Here is a 17,094-nt window from a genome sequence, read left to right as displayed (position 1 = left end):
ACATCTAGGGGAGACCTAGAGGAAACGGAGGGATTTCAACAGGGAGAAATAGAGAAGGAATTCTGGGTGGAGAGAATGGTGAGAGCAAAGGCCTGAAGCTGGGAAAACAATCTATGTATTCATGTTCTTAGAAATACAAAGGTATACAGGAGCATGGAATCTTGGGTAAGCTCAGAAAGGGAGATTACAGTTGGGTTTTGGAGGCCTGGATAGATTTCTGGGAAATTCTTGGTATGCCTCCTAATATAGTAAGTGTTCAAGATGCAGAGAAACTGTATGAAGGGGTCTGATCCTCTGGGCACAGGCTCCAAAGGGAATTTTGTAAGACCTAAGAGGGACAGGGGTCTCAGAGCAGTCAATTCTAATTATAAATTGTAACTCGTTATAATGAGGAATAAAGCAAAGAGAGCCCTCATCAGCTTGGATATCAAAAAGTATTGAAAAAAGGCAAAAGGAGAGACACCCCCAGCCAAGAAGCATAACACAAAGAATGCTTTTGGGAAGTCCAAGCCAGCAATGAACTGAAGTTGGAGAGAAGTTATGTGTGCTAGAAAGGCATTGATGGTGTTAGGGGCTGAAGTGTGTACCCCTCCAAATTAATATGTTGAAGACCTGACTCCCAGTACGTCAGAACGAGACTGAAATTGGACATAAGGCCTTTAAAGAGTTAATTAACTTAAAATGAGATCTTTTGGGTGGGCCCTAATCCAGTGTGATGGATGTCATTACAAGAAGAGGAAATTTGGACATAGAAATGTCTGTACACAGAAGAGGACACAGTGAGAAGGTAGCCATCTACCAGCCAAGGAGCAGAGCCTCAGAAGAAACCAAACCCAATAACAACTCAATCTTGTATTTCCAGCCTCCAGAATTATGAGGAAATAAATTTCTGTTGTTTAACCCACCCAGTCCATGGTACTTTGTATGGCAGCCCTAGAAAACTAATACCCTTGGCATGAAGCAAGCAATGAATGGGGGCCTTTGGCTTGGCACAGATGATACCACAAGTCCTCATTTTTCACAGGTTCCGTCTTTGTGCCCCACCTACTTATTGAAATTTATTTGCGACCCCTCAAATCAATAATTGTGCTGGTTTTGCAGTCATTTGCAGACATTCCCAGAGAGGTGAAAAGTTTGAGTGGTCCTATGTGCATTTTCCCAGCTGAGGTTGAATGCTGTCATCTTGTTTCAGCCCTCATGCTGTAAATACGTGTCCTTTTCACCATCTATTTAGTGGCACACCTTTTGCATTCCATTTTTGGGCTTTTTATTGATAATTTTGCTATTTTATTTATTTTTATTCTTTTTATTGGAGTGTCGTCGACACACAATGCTATATTAGTTTCGGGTATACAACCTAGTGATTAGACAAGTTGACACATTATGCTATGTTTGATCATTGTTCTCTTTATGGTTGTCCCCAGGTGGTAGCGCTGGGGTGTTGAAAGCTGTGACATGCATTATAGAGAAAATACGTGTGTTAGATAAGCTTTGTTCAGGCATGAGCTATAGTGCCCCTGACCTTTAAATGTTGACAAATCAATAATATATATTAAAAATAAGGTTGCCTTTAAGCAAAAACACACATAAAACAAGGTGATGTAATGATGAGTTGATGAAACTGTTGTGACCAGAGGTTGGAAGGAACCTAACCTTGTGTTTCCCCCGGGAGCAGTGGTTCTGGTATTTGCTGATTCAATGTTCGTGGTGGCTCTATAGGGCATAACTACCGCATATATCGGGAATCAGCAGTATGCTGTTGGAGCAGGTGGAAAAGCCTCACCATCCAAATCTCATTTTCACCTTCTCTACCAAGAGGCTTACTCCAAATGAAAAATGTAGAACACAAGTACTTGAGAGAAGAGGGGAAGCTCGAGGTAGATGAAAGGTAGTGAGGTCCTAGACACTCCAGCCCTGCCATGAGAAATATACCCATGTGGTTACTGAGCCACCTTTCCTGTCCTATAGTTAGCAAAGTAATACAACTACTTCTGATGATAAAGATTCCAGCGGCCACAGCTCATTCAACTTTACGTTGCTTTATTAGCAAATTCTAGAAATTCTAATAATCTTTACTAGCAATCAGAAAGGAAAGAGATGTCCTAGAGCACCCAGAAAGTGTTCTCTACAACAAGATACGCTATGCTAATTTAACTTAACTCTTCTACTCCTCCTCGTCCTCCTCCCCCCTCTTCCTCCTCCTCTTCCCCTTCTTTTTGATATTGAATTCATAACTTCTGTAACTTCGGGTGAATGTTCTTTAAAGGCATACCTGCAAGCTCAGGAACTAGTTAGCTTCTTTTCTTTATCATTAATGCACAGTCGGAACGTACAGTGGTCTTTGTTTGCCAAAAACGTCACCACAGGCTCTGACATTGCTCTTTCGTGGATGCTCCCCAAATCCACTGCCACCTTGGCTGCTCATCCTCATTCTGGATTTGTTTCTGTCCTCATCAGTGACAGAAAATTTGCTGGCATGCATGAGGTCTCCTAAGAACAGGTGTCCCATTATATCCTCATCTTGTTAAACATCATTTGCACTAGGAGGAAGCTGCAGTATAATAAAAGGCAAAGTGGCTTTGTACTGTATGGAATTCCTAATGTAGTTTCAACTCAATTCAATTATAATTTTTAGTCCCATGGATAGCCTTCATTGGAAATTCTATTTCCCATGAGGTATCAATCTGGAGCATTTCGTATCACTGTAATTGGTCTATCCCAGGACCACCTACACAAAATTTACCCAGGATGAACGCGGTTAAACATGCTATGCCTGATCTTTATCCCAATCCTATAGAATCAGAATCCCCAGGGGAGTGGGAGGGGTTGGGGGAGACCTAGGGATCTGAATTTTAATAATCTTCTCAGGTGATTGGAAGTTCGAATTGAAAAAGTAAAATAATCTGCGAGAGAAATTAGTTTGGCTAATAGTTCTACCAAATACTCATTATTTGATTTAAAGTAATAATTTTATTGATCAGTGTTAGCACCTGTAGAGTACAAGTCCATCTGTGTTGAATAAATACCGTAACTGACATTTTAAATTCTATTGGGAAATCTTAAGTAGGCACTTCAGTAGGCATATACAAATACTTGCAAACAAAATGTACAAGTTTATAAAAATGTATCTGTATGCAAATTTGCCTTTCATCCAACTCTAGTTTTCTATGGCAAGTTTTCACCTTAAGAATTTAGGTGAATTTTCTTAAAGGGAAAAACAAATCAAAAACAAGTATGTGCTAAGGCTAGATTAAAATTTACTTAGAAATCCTATACCAGAAAATAAGGAATAGCACAGGTGCAAAACAGGTTTAGTCCTTTGCAAACTCCTTTCATTTGAAAAATTTTTACCCAGTTAATTTTTTCCTAGAATTTCAAGTCTCAAGACATTTCCTGATAAATATTCACACCTGCAGTTTTTCTTTATCTGTGTCCTTGGAAAAATTGTCTTACGGTTGTATTGAAAATGCAAATTTATATTAAACTGCAAGATATTTTGTTATTTTAAGAAGGATTTTAAGGCTCATCATACTAAATGTCATGTTGTGAAATATGAAGTGTGACATTTTCCATTTTACATATAGGAGAAATATATGTAATTACAGTCTGATGTTATACAAGTTAGCAGTGCATTTATTCCTTTTTAATAATTTATCCAGTAACTATCAGATGCCATCTATCACTGTAAATGTCATTTAAGTTATATTCTTATTTGATGATTATTCTTATTAAAGATTTTGGGAGAGCGTTTAGTTGTAGCTTTCGTGAATTTTAGTGTTAGCAATTTCGGGTTTTATGAATTGAATTTTGAAATATGGAACAAAGATTCTTCTGAAAAGGGACAGGAATAATTACTCAAATGTTATTTTTGTAAACATGCAGATGGTTCACATTATGTCACCAGTATCAAGAAGTAGCACTTCCTACTTGCTCAGTGAATGAATGATTCAGCAAGATACACACACACACACACACAAGGTCTGACCATAAAGTAAATGAGAATTTTCTATTTGTCCTATATAAGTTAATTATAGAATTTTATAGTTTAATCATATGTATGCCATATGTCTAATTCACTCAGTATGTATTTAAATGAATTCTTTGATTTTAGCCCAGTTGCTTGTAATTAAGTAAGTGTTTTTAAATGAACATACAGAGATGACAAATGAGAAGCCTACAGAAAAACCCTTTTTAAAAAATTGTAATATTTGTACAGTTATAGTCAATATAACTGTCTATTAGGATTTCTGTCAATTATTAATAATGTTGATTTAGTCAGTTTACAAACATAACAGATATATAATATATGGAATATGTATAATACATATCTCTGTCACATAACAGAAATATATGACATACACAGGAGTACCAGCAATGTCACCCTTGGGCATGTTCTTGAACAAGTACACAGTTGTTGCAAATATGAAAATATTTTGAAAATTTGTAATGATACACAAACAAAGCATATATTTATGTCTTGAACAACTTGGGGCAGTATTAGGAGTCATCCTGCAGTTTGTTACATGAGTTCAGATTTTCTTTAGTTAACTCTAGTCAAAACTGCATTTTGTAGGAATTGTGGGGCATTGCATGTTAAAAAGAAAAAAAAAAGTCCAAGAAAGTGTAATAAAAACAAAACTATTACAGGCCTTTTTGATTGTGTAAAGTCATTAAACACCTGATTATATTGAAAAAAATTATACATGTGTTTTTTCTTTAGGCAGCTGTGCATTTAATTGTAACGTATTTACCTGTATGTATGTTTATGAGAACTACTAGGTGTATTTTCTTTTTTTTTTTTTTTAAAGATTTTATTTATTTATTCGACAGAGATAGAGACAGCCAGCGAGAGAGGGAACACAAGCAGGGGGGAGTGGGAGAGGAAGAAGCAGGCTCACAGCGGAGGAGCCTGACGTGGGGCTCGATCCCACAACGCCGGGATCACGCCCTGAGCCGAAGGCAGACGCTCAACCGCTGTGCCACCCAGGCGCCCCTAAGTGTATTTTTCTCATTCTAGAAAAGCTTAATTAACATCCTGTGTCAAAGAAAAAATTCTTAGGACTCCTTTGAGAAGATTAGGGGTAGTAAGTCTCTTTAAATGCTTTCTTTTAAGGCTAATCTTCGCTTAAATTTTAAAAAGTTGTGGTATTATAGACAAGGTAGTCTTTTCTTTAAAAAAGAAAGAACAAAAGGATAAAAATTGCTGAAAACCTGAACACCACATTCATTCACATCCCTTTAATAATTTATCAAATGCAGGGCTAACAATATGAAATTTTCATGTATGAGTATCATCCAGCCTCATATGAAAGTAACATATGAAAAAAAGGTCAAAGATAAGTGACAAATACCAGTAACTCTTGTCTAGAGTTCTCCAAATTACAATAAAGTGTTATTTATAGGGGAAAGTAAATATTTTTGGTTCTAGGAACTAAATTTTATTATTATTTGTAGGATTTTTTAAAAATTCAGAATTACATTATGAAAGTCCAAAGTGGATGATAAAATCCTCATTACTATAACTGCAGTTGGTACTAGTAGAGTGGAGCATTGTAGGGTTATGTTTTTCTTTTTTTATATTTAAGATGACTAGTTAAGGAATCTGTGTATAGCATAGATTGGACAATCTTAAGGAGGTTTCAAAAACATTCAAGATCTCATCTCAGGTGCTATTCTGACATATGTCTCCAAGTCTCAGGACAGGATTTCACCTGAATAAGGTATGTGAGATTTTACCCCAAAGGTTAGTGTGTTCAGAAATTCTGAGTGTGCGTGTGCAAGAGAGAGACAGACGGACAGCCCTAGGGAGTAAAGAACAGAAAGGCAATGTGGAGGGATGGAAAAACAGATTTACTTTACATTCACCGAATGATGTCATTTAAACTTACTTCCAAAGGGCTTAATTTTAAACTGATAAACTCACAAACACATTTGACTGCACCCATTTTATCTCCTAAGGTGCATTTAAAGGAGGAAAAATCTCGGTGGCTCTCCTTTCATTACTGGTGATGCTGGAAGAGAAGACTTCGAGACGATATGTGGTTCGTTGGAATCTCTGAATCCATAATAAATATATCGTAAGAGGCTTCCACAGAAATGGATCCCTCTTCCAGCCAGCAAAGAGCATTTTTACAGACTCTAAAAAATGCTTTAGTGCATCATTAAATTTTGCATACAATCAGCCTCCTGTAACCTGTCACAGTTCCCAGATCTTGTGCTGGGTTTCCTCTCCTTTCAGGGGGAGACAAAGGTGGGAGAGGGTTTGCCAGGGCGTTCTCCCCCTGCTTTCAGAGTTGGGCTGATCCAGAGTTCTTTGACCTTATTATTTTGATCGTCAGCCTTGTCCTCCATCACACCGCATTTAGTCCTCCCTGGAGGCCATTCTTTCTGCCTCCTTTGTCCCCCAAGGAACAGCACAAATCCATATAAAATGAAAAAGAGGAGTAATAATACCAATAATAAGGGCAGTGATAATGACTAGTGCAGCAAACATCAGGTTAAATGCATTCTGCAGAGCAGCCTGCTGGGCACGCTCCCGGAGAACTGCGTCCGCCCGTGTACCTGAGGCTTGGGGGTACCGCTATGCCACTGCCTTCCAAGAGGAGGTCAAGCCCCTGCCATCCTCTCAGGGCCTCCAGGAGATGCAGGCTGCTGTATTTAATCCAGTCCATCCAGCTTGAGGAGCACGGCTTCCATTTCTTAGAGCCTCCTCTCACATGCCACCTAAGGCCCAGTGTTGCGGGTAGGTGTTGGAATACATACATAGGGCAAGTGTGACCTCTCTCTGTCCTTCACAAAAGGCTGACTGGCGTCCATTCGTTTCTGGTCTGATTTTTTAAGATCTTTGTATTCAGTTTACTACTACGCATACATGTCCTGCCACAGAGAATCTTGACCTCCGGTCATTTCTTGTAAATATTTACTGGGATAAATTTTTTTTTTCTCAGCTGTTTTTGGTTTGGGGATGTTATTGAAAGAGCTGGCTTAATATTTGAAAGCTACATAAAATCATGTCATAAAGGAGTTAATGTATGTAATGAGAAGTAGTTCAGGGATCATGTTGATAGAGGTTTTGAATTAAATTATAATGTATTTTTAGATGGTCTCTATTTGGTACCCAGAGCTAGGGGCACTTTAAAGAGGAACCAGTAGTTGAACACTCTGTGTTGATGAAATTTTGCAGCAAAGAAACTCAGTTTATTTCATTTTTAGAGTAATATGTTTGTTCCTCAGGCTGTTTAATCTGTTGTGTATTCAAAAGGCAAACAAGTTTCTGTTCATAAGGCAAAATGAGGCTACATTTTTTTAATATTGACAATATTAGTTCTGCTGGTGTTTTTCATTTTCAAAATATAAAAATAAGAAATAGAAACTCTGCGATCGCGGCACTATCACTAATACTTAATTTCAACATTTTTGCAATTTGCTGTCTTCTGATGTTTATCATCTTGAAAGAGATGGTAACATCATTTCATATATTATATAATATGTTTCTTTTCTGCACATATTAAAGGTCTTTTCTATAAAGTAGTAATGGAATAAGCTTGAAGTGATCAAAATTTAATGGCCCATAGAGCATTTGTAGGCCAGAAGCTTTAGGATGAAATGCAACAGCATTAAACGTCGAAATTTATTTTCTTCCAGGCTTTCATCTTACAGTGATGTTCCGCACGAATGGTATTAGGGTCTTGTTGGGAACAGTTAATAGAAACTCTAATAGATAATAACTGACTCTGTAATTAGTCATTTCAAGACAGAGGTGTTCTCCGAGCCACTGATAAGAATTGAATTGTGTCGCTACATCGTGTTTTCATTGTGCTGTCCCAGCCCAGCAATCCATATTCATAGACTCCTGGAGCTGAGCTCGCTGGCAATTTAACACAGCCATGGGAGCGATATGCACAGCCTCCTCAGCCTTTTGATCCCTTCTTATTTCTTATTTGAGGAAACGGCAGAGTAACTTCAGAGTGAGGATAAGGCATAAGGTGTCTTAGTGACAAAATTACTGGAAGATTAATTTGGTGTGTACATAAATATGTCTGTATATATATGTATATTCACACACAAAGTACACATGAGCAAAAGAAACACTATTATGGTAAATGCAAAATTTCACCAAGATTTTCTCAGACATTTCTGACTTTTGAGTATACAATAAGATACCACATAGAGTTTCAGTTTTTGTGTCCTTTCAGGAGAAACCTTCATGTTCATACACCTCTATGAATAACACTTGTTCTCTTTTCTCTGTCAATGGGATGCCGGATATCACAATTTTAGTTTCATCAGCTACCCTATATTCTCAGTTTTATTTTATTTTATTTTATTTATTTTATTTTATTTTATTATTTTAATGCTGTTTTATGTTGTAACAAGTGTTTCTGTAGGGTTGAATTCAATAAGCGTTGATTGAGTTCCTCCTCTGAGCCAAGCTCCAAGGAAGGTAGGGAGTGATCATGTGTTCCAGTTTCTGAGAGCGGCCAGCTGGGTCACTGAGGGGGGGAGAGGTGGCTTCCCCAGGAGATCAGAAGAGACTTTGTGAGAAAGATGGCATTGGGGTCTGTGCCTGAAGAATGGGGAGGATTTTAACCAAAAGAAACAGGGAAAGTCATTTTAGGTGAGGACTCCCTTCAAAGAAAGACAAGGAAACAGGGAAGTAATGAACATGTTCTAGTTTAACTGGGTCAAGGGTTGTTTTCACTGAAAGAAGGAAATTTGACTGGAGAGAATGGTTATGGCCAAACCTGAAGGTCTTTGAAACCACACTGAAGACAGGATTTTAATCTATGGATGATAGGAAGGTAAAGATGTTTGTTGAACAAAGGAATGATGTGGTATGATAAAGACATATTTTCTTTCTGATTATTGGTAATCATATACATGCTTGATTTTTCCTCTAAGATGCACTGGTAGGTTCAAAATTCTACTTGCAATCCATGATGTTGATATTGCTTTTTTTTCCCTTTACGATTAAAGTAGCTAGTTCTCTATAGAACAAAAATATAAAAGGTATAAACATTTACTCTAAGGAAATAAAGTCTCCTGGGGAAGGGTTTTATAAATTTATCATAAACATTTGTGAAACCATGAAAAGAAGTAGATAATATGGCAGATTGACATGTTTAAGTAGGTCCTTATCTATTTAAAGTCGTTAAAATATTTGGTGATTATATATAAACCTTTGGTGTCTAAAATGGATTACTGGCGGGTCCTGTCATATGGTGGTGATATATTTCAATTTTTATAAAATAACTAGAATTGATAAGATGTCAGATAGTGTTTATAGGCATTTTGCTAATAGGGAACTAGTTCTAAATATATATATATATTTATACTCAACTAGCTTTTACTGACATGGGAAATTAGTACCTCAGACATGCAGTCTGTGAATGCAAATGCCCAGAATAGAATATTAAGGATTCCAGGTTTAATAAATGCCACACAGTGAAATACATATGAAAGATAATAGTAACAACATAAAAGAAAACCCTCATTTTAAAATAATGAATAATACTCATGGGTTATCATTGGAAAGTAGTAGGGAGATTAAGTTTCATGCATCAGGTTTCTTTACAAAGATCGCCTGAATGTTTTAGGAATATATATACTTTGTGAGACAGTATATACTTTAGTTTCCCAAAGAATATTTAAAAGAGTATAATTCCTCTAAATATACCTTAATTCCTCAGGAATTAAGAAGTTTTAAAATTCTTACAAACATTAGTAATGTGATTAGGAAGGGGTGCTGTACATTCCAAGGATGAAGTAAATTATGCCACATTTTCCCTTATATGTGAAAAGGAAAACTCAAGTGTTAATAAGCTGGTAAAATCCAAATTATAGCTCTAACACAGTTCTTGGCTCATAGAAGGTTTTGTGTATCTATATCTATACACATACACATATATATAGCAATATACATATATTTCCATATATATTGCTTTAAGTCTGAATGTATTATGTACTTTCTAGTGCATTTTATTGTTTGAGTTATTTTGCTCATCTTAAGTGCATTTGTTAGAATGCCTTCCTTTCCCTTTTTAATAGGATTTTTTTTTCTGAAACAAAATTTAAGACTAGCACAACAAAATTTTAAAGACTAGCACCTAGATTCAGCAATTATTCACATTATATAATAAATTTCTTTTCAAGTGAATTGGTACTTGTTAAATATTGATTCCCATCTTCTTACTATTAGTTAAGGCACATGGCTTGTAATCCTGGGAAGAGAAAGAAGGGTTTGCATATTAACTGGGCTAGTTAGATATCAGTTATTTACAGGTAGTCCTAATAGTTGTTCATCTTAAGGGGAGTTCAAATCCACAAACTTTGTACAATTTTCCCCATCCTAGTGTGCCCAAATTTATATCTTTTAACTAAAACGTCTACTTATGCAAAGGTAGTTTCATAAAGTATTTTTAAAGGAAACATGTTTTAAATGACATTAGCTTTGCAACATTTTAAATTATGTAGTGAGACTGTAACAGTCTGAATCAGAAACTTACAAAAATACAAAAGTTGTAAAATTTCCTTCTAGTTCATGTACCTATTAACCTAATTTGCATTCAGCAATGTGAGCATCATTTTTTTTCTATCATGAGCCACATTGGAACTTGTATATAGTAAACTTTAAAACAATTTATCAGAGATCACTCTTCTGCTTTCAAGAGGATTGCTTCAGTTGCCTGGATGGCAGCAGTCTGTGGATATAACTGATGAGCAAAGGCTGGAAAAGGTCAGATAGCGCTTGAAGGCTGAGTCCCAGTGGAATTAGAGGAACGAAAGTCAAGTCAGGGCACACAGGAAGGGTAAGAACTAGTGCACACGGAGGGTCAGATGAAGCTGATTGAAAGGAATCAGGAAGATATCAGAGGGTAAGGTAATTATTAAGTGTGAAAACAGAAACTGGCAGTGAGTGATGATGCAGAATCACCCAGGTGAGGGACAGCAAGCCAGAGCAGCCTCGATGCCTGAAACAATTATTTGTTTCTGTGGGGGTTTTGTTTGTTTAGGAAACCCTGACAGACTAACCAGAGGCTGCAAGTAGAGATAAGTGGAAGCATTTGATGAAAGGGAAAGCGAAGGACAGAGAGATGTGTATTCCTGACATAGTTTCAGTTGGAGTGCCTTGGCGTCAAGTTTTCAGCATCTTGCTCAGATTATCCCTGTGTTTGCTGCTGGTGCTTGTGTCAGTAGAAACATGCAGGCTGCAGGCGTTCTGAAGTTGCCTGCAAGCTATCAGGGAATCCAAACTCTGTCAGATGGTTTTTGAATGCAGAAGTTGGACCCATTGTCTTCTTGAGTAAAAGGGAAAGCTATGATCGGAAAGCTATGTCTCATATCCCATAAGAGTCTGGGCAACACATCCTCTTTCTGGAAAAAAGAGACTGATTTTCAGTTCACATATGGATTATGCATTTACATCTGTTTAAAAAAGGAGAAGGAATGCTTGTCAAGACAGCAGTTTTTCAAAGGCAAATATCATTTTTCCCTTCCAAAATAACTTTAAACTCCCAACTCTAGCAAACAGAGAAATAGATTATATTCAATTAGTTTCCAATAGAGAACTCTTCGTTTAGATGATTTGTGTAAACATATAGCCTATGAGAATGTATGTAGACTTAAGGTGATCTGCCGTTTTTTACAGATGTCTTCAATTGGTCTCTTGGTCCCTGCATCCACTAGTTTGCTTTCTGGAAAACATTTTAAATACGTAAATAGCCAACTTTTCTTTCTTTCTTTTTTTTTTCTATGTGGCTTTTCCAAGTGGGATTCATTTGACATACAAAATCTAGGATTCACAACATACTTTTCCTCTGGAAACAAGTTGAAGATAAGACAGCCTTGTGCCATTTTTGTATGAATGAGTTTTTCATTAATAAATATTCTAATAAGTATTGTATCAGGAATTATTACAGATGTTGAGATGTACTACTGAACATAAACCCTTAAGATATCTGCCTTGATGGAATTCACATTCTGCAGAATGAGAATGACAATAAACATAAACAAAAACCATTGTAGCAAATGTATGAGTATAATATGCTAGAAGGTGATAATTACCTGATAATCTGAAGGAGGAGAGTCCAAGGCAGAGGAAGGTGCTGGTGCAAAGCCTGGGCATATCTGAGCAACAACAAGGAGGCTAGTGTGCCTGGAGTGGGGTGAGCCAGGAGGAGAGCAGAAGGAGAGGAGGAAAGAGAGGGAATGGAGGCAGGTCACATAGGACTCTGTAGGCCACTGTGAAGACTGACATTGACTTAGTGGAGAAGTTGTAAGCAAATGACTGACATGCTCCATTGGATGTTCTAAAGAATTCCTCTGACTCATACTGAGAATAGACTCTAGCGAGAGGAGGGTAGAACCAGGGAGATCAGATTGAGGTCTAATTCAATAATCCATGTAAGACACGATGGTAGCTTAGAACAAGGTAGTAAGTGGTCAGATTCTGGATATGTTCTGAAGTCAGGGCCAGTAGGATTTCCTGATGGACTAGATGCAGAGTATGGGAGAAGGTGATTCTAAAGTTCACTCAGCAGGAAAGGTGGTGCTGCCAACAACTGATTTGGTGAAGGCTGAAGGAGAAGCAGTTTTGAAGGACGGGGTAGGCATTCAGTTTTGGTCGTGTTGAGGTTGAGACATCTCTTGAACATCCAAGCGGGGGTGTTGAGCAGCATCTTGATATAAATCTGGAGTATATATAAAGAGGTATGTAGGGATCTGGACAGGAGACAGAAATTTGGGAGGAGTCAGTTTATGGATGACATAAGACTCTAAGAGTAAGAAGTGTTTTTCGCAGTAATTCAATTTTGTTTTCTAAGACACTCAATGCTTAGAAATGATACGTCCACCTAGCCATGAGTTTACCAAACAATCAGTATTCATCTCACTACAACTAGGAATAGAGCCAAGCAGGGAGAAAAGCTTGCCCGATCTGACATTGCACATTATTGTTGGTAATAAATTCCAGTCCTCTTATTCCTGGGATGTTTTCACTAGACCTTGCTGTTTCAGCACCCAAGAATCTATTTAAAGCAAAGAATTGATCTGAACCAGGCATTGCGGTGTGTGGAGACATTAAGATCAGAATTTGCCTCATCCTCTGGGTCTGGAGAGGCACTTAGTGGCAGAGGAAGGGGGAGGCCTGTTAAGGGATTAAGAGCCTAGGTGGACATACATCTAAGGGGCACAGCAGATGTTGGTTGTGCTCAGTACCCAAATGAGTCCAGGCCGTGCAGTCAGCTTCCTAAGTGCACATGTCTAAGATACTAAAATATCACTAGATATGTATAAGCGATCAAATTGAATTTATCAATTGTTGTGGTAGCCTGGGCAGGGCTTTTGTTTTGCTGGAAGATACATAGCTGTTTGAGACCAGAGCTGGATAGCTGGGGGCAGCAGAGGGAAGGCCAAGAGCTGTCGCACATGGTCCTCCTCTTTTTTAGCCCCTTTTCCAAGAGTGTTTAGCCTCTGTTTTAAATTAACACTCAGCAGAATATCTTTTGGAAGAGAAGCCATATTAATAAGAAGCTGGGGATTGCACTTGTCTTGAGCTTGCAGACGTCACAGCTGAGCTTGATGTGGACGGTGGGTGGAAATGAAGTAGTGCATGGTGAGGGTAGGTGGGTAATCCTAGCAGGTGGCAGGACTCAGATGTGGGCAGTCCAGTGATCAGCTGTGTCTTCAGCAGATGTCAGGAGTTCGGTGCGGGACTCCAGTTTTCCAGAAGAGAAGAGCAAGGCAGGGCTTCGAGGTCTGAAAGAGGGCAGGGAAGAGGAGCTGACTTTCACCAATGAGTTACTGTATGCATGATAGTTTGTTAAAGAGATAGATACACTGATAGATTGTAAATATATTTCTTTTCATTCTTACAGCGAATTGGATAGTATTATTCTTTTTGCAGTTGAGGAATCTGAGCCAAGGTCACACCCTGATCAGAGGTAGAAAGAGGCGAGATTCAAATTCAGGTTTGCCTCACTCCCTAACTCATAAAACTCTGATATTTTTTAGTGTCTTGGAAATAATAAAAGTAGAAGCATAAAGGAATGGAGAGGAGTCCATAGGGGCTGTGTTTGTACGTTTAATACAGAATTGCTGCTGTCTTACTGGACGAGAGTGGAGTGGATTGAGAGGAAGTGGGTAAAAGCAGGGTCCCGTGGGTCCACAGTGAGAACTGCAGGTGGGGTCTGATTTGCTGGAAAGAACAGCCTGAGACACTGCCTTAGAGTTCAGTGGCTAGTGTAGTTAATTTAAGAGAAAGCAACTTAATTCTAAACCCTACTGGATGGGGACACAGAAGCTGTTTAAGCACTTCCTACCTTGGCCAAGATAACTCACTGAACCAAAGGGCAGAGACAGCAGTAGAACCAACTGTGGGAATCTGGAGAAGGCAGAACAGGGGGCTGGAGATTAGTGTGTCATTCCATAAATGAGGAAATTGAGACTCTAAGAGATGAAGTGGTTTTGCTCAAGAACAGATAGTAGCAGATGAGTACCTGGTGCCCGGATCCCATCCCTTACCCAGCCTAGGGCTCCGTCCGCCATGCCATGGGGGTCACCTCCCAGCCACCCATAGCCCTCTTCCTCTCTATTAACAGTGACACGGAGTCCTGCAGCTTTTACTTTCCTTTTCTTCAAATACTCCTCGTGCATGTGAATAATCTGGGAAATAGTTTATTTAACAAGAGTTTGGCCATGTCACTTGGCTTCTGTGGGATCTTGGCAGTGGGGGAGGGGGTGGTGTGCAGGCGGAGAGAAAACAAGAGAGATGCTGGGTAATCAGCATCAGACATGTTTAGATGATATCAGATGGTCCTGAACAAGGTACTAAATTGCTCTGTGCCATAAATTCCTCATTTGTATCCTGGGAGTAATAATAGTACCCCTTTTATAGAAATGTTTTGATAATGAGATAATACATTGTAACTAATTAGCTCAGTGCCCAGCTGAGTGGCTTACATGCTAGCAGTCAAAATACTAGCTGTTATTAAAGGATGTGAAGGGGTGATTTACTCCAATATCCAGTGCCATTGTGGGGGTACCATGATGTCAGGCTGTTCTACTGATCTACGAGTCTTGTTTTATGCTTTATAATATGGATGCTTCAGACCCTTCAGCTCTAGTCACTGGATTTCCTGGAGTTTAATTTAAACATTCTCATCAAAGTTAATGTGACTCTGGCCATTCTCCTTACTGCCACCAAGGATGATGATGGTCTTGTACTGTGCACTACCAAAATAATATTGCCTTTTCCCGCTGCTTCCTGCAAATGGCGTCATCTTAATCTTATAAAACCAATGCAGGAGAAAATATTATGTCAAGGCAGAAATCATAATCATTATTTTAGGGTGGTGAGCAAGATAAAATTTTAAAAAACCAAACCTGAGTGGCATACAGATACATTGTATTAGGCCCTTTTTTCCCAGGAACATCCTGATTTTCTGGTTATGAAACCATTTGGACTCCTCTTGCAGACTTTGTTCTGAAACTTAAGGCATGCAGTGGTCTTCCTTTTTTGTTCTCAGAAGGAAAAAGGCTAACTGTCTTCATGCAAATTAGTCTGCTTTTGTTGAAAAACTTCAGGGGATTCATCTATGAAATGTAGATGCACAATAAGAAATACAGTACATCTTATTGTTCTTCTTCCAGCCAATGTAAGATTGTTTCCCACAGTATGGAATACTTAAAAAAAAAGTGTTTAATCACAATGCCAAAACTCCAGCGATGCCTTTGACTGTCTTCAGGGGTGGTGGTGGAGGTGGGGAAGCTAGCTATTCAATACTACATTATTTTCAGAGAATTTTGCATATGGCTGGGAAACGTGTAAATGAATGCAGAAAGATAGAGCTAATGTACTAAATTTAGGACCAGTGATTACAGGCGTTCTAGGCTTCTTTTTGCTTCTCTACGTGTGATTCCTATATAAAGAAAATACTAACTACCAATAGCATAAAAAAGTTTTTAAATAATGAGTAAAAATTGTTTTGGCAACGTTTAACTCTTCAGAAATGTATCTCAGTATTCTGGTTGTATTAATTGAGGTTTCTTTTCTTTTTCCCTCCCTGCATTTCAGTGACAATTTCAACAAGCACCTTCTTTGACGGCTTGCTGGTGACAGGACTGTATACGTCCACAAGTGCGCAGGCTTCACAGAGCATTGGAGGTTCCAATGCTTTTGGATTTGGTAAGCTGTCCTGACATTAGAAACCAATAATCGTCAATGTTTAAATAGTTATAGGTGTTATTTTTTGAAACATCTGTTTTAAAAGGATCAGACATTGATGATTTAAAAAAAACTAATCTGAAATGATTTTTGTGTTGTTTGCTTGAAGTTAGGTGAATTGAAATAAGTCACATGAATGTACAGCCAACCATAAGCTTGGTGTGACATTCTTTCTATCCCTCTCCATCTACCGAACACTATTATACTTGGTCTTGGGGGATTAAGTAGATTTTTATGTTCTGTCATTTAGGTTGCTGAAACTGGGTTTTACTCTGATGCCCATGCAATCATTCCATAACCTATTTTCTTAAGTTCTATTATTATAATTTTTTAAAATAAACTCTACCTCCAACATGGGGCTTGAACTCATGACCCTGAGGTCAAGACTCGCATGCTCTCCTGACTGAGCCAGCCAGGCACCCCCCTCAATAAGCTGTTTTTATAAACAGTTCTTACGGTCCTGGATTAGGTGGAAAGTGTCCTGTTAAGTTTGGCAGGTAAGCATTGTACAAAGTGGAAGGTAGTAATGATTGTTGAAATGATTGAATTCTGTGAGTATTCATGTTTTAATATTTAAAACACTTACACAGAGTCCTTGTCCTTGAATCAGAGACATGGGAGGTTACTTCTATGGGGAAGCAAAGGCTACATGATCGTTACTGAGCCCAGAGGATTCTCAGTTTGGAAATCCCTGCTTTACCCATTATGCAGTAAACATGCCAAGCTGGAATTAAATAGTCCCTTTTCAGCATCAAAAATGCAAATTTAATATATCCGTTTATGTAAGACATGAAATCACTGATCTTACTCTGAAATTGGAAAACTGCACAAGACTCCCTACATTGATATGAAAAAGATAAAATTGCGTTATC

General features: G+C 38.2%; 1 protein-coding gene across 2 annotated transcripts in view; it reads left to right on the top strand.

Moving 5' to 3' along the window:
• Positions 1-17,094, top strand: part of RELN (reelin) — a 475,458-nt gene that overhangs the window by 54,221 nt on the left and 404,143 nt on the right. For both annotated transcript variants that reach the window (XM_040644349.1, XM_040644350.1), the window contains exon 2: positions 16,073-16,183. In XM_040644349.1, the coding sequence (XP_040500283.1) occupies positions 16,073-16,183 (111 nt within the window). The remainder of the gene's footprint in view (positions 1-16,072; positions 16,184-17,094) is intronic.

This window comes from Ursus maritimus, unplaced genomic scaffold, assembly GCF_017311325.1.
Source record: "Ursus maritimus isolate PB19 unplaced genomic scaffold, ASM1731132v1 scaffold_3, whole genome shotgun sequence".
Classification (NCBI taxonomy): Eukaryota; Metazoa; Chordata; class Mammalia; order Carnivora; family Ursidae; genus Ursus; species Ursus maritimus.
This window is presented reverse-complemented; position numbering and strand designations above follow the sequence as displayed.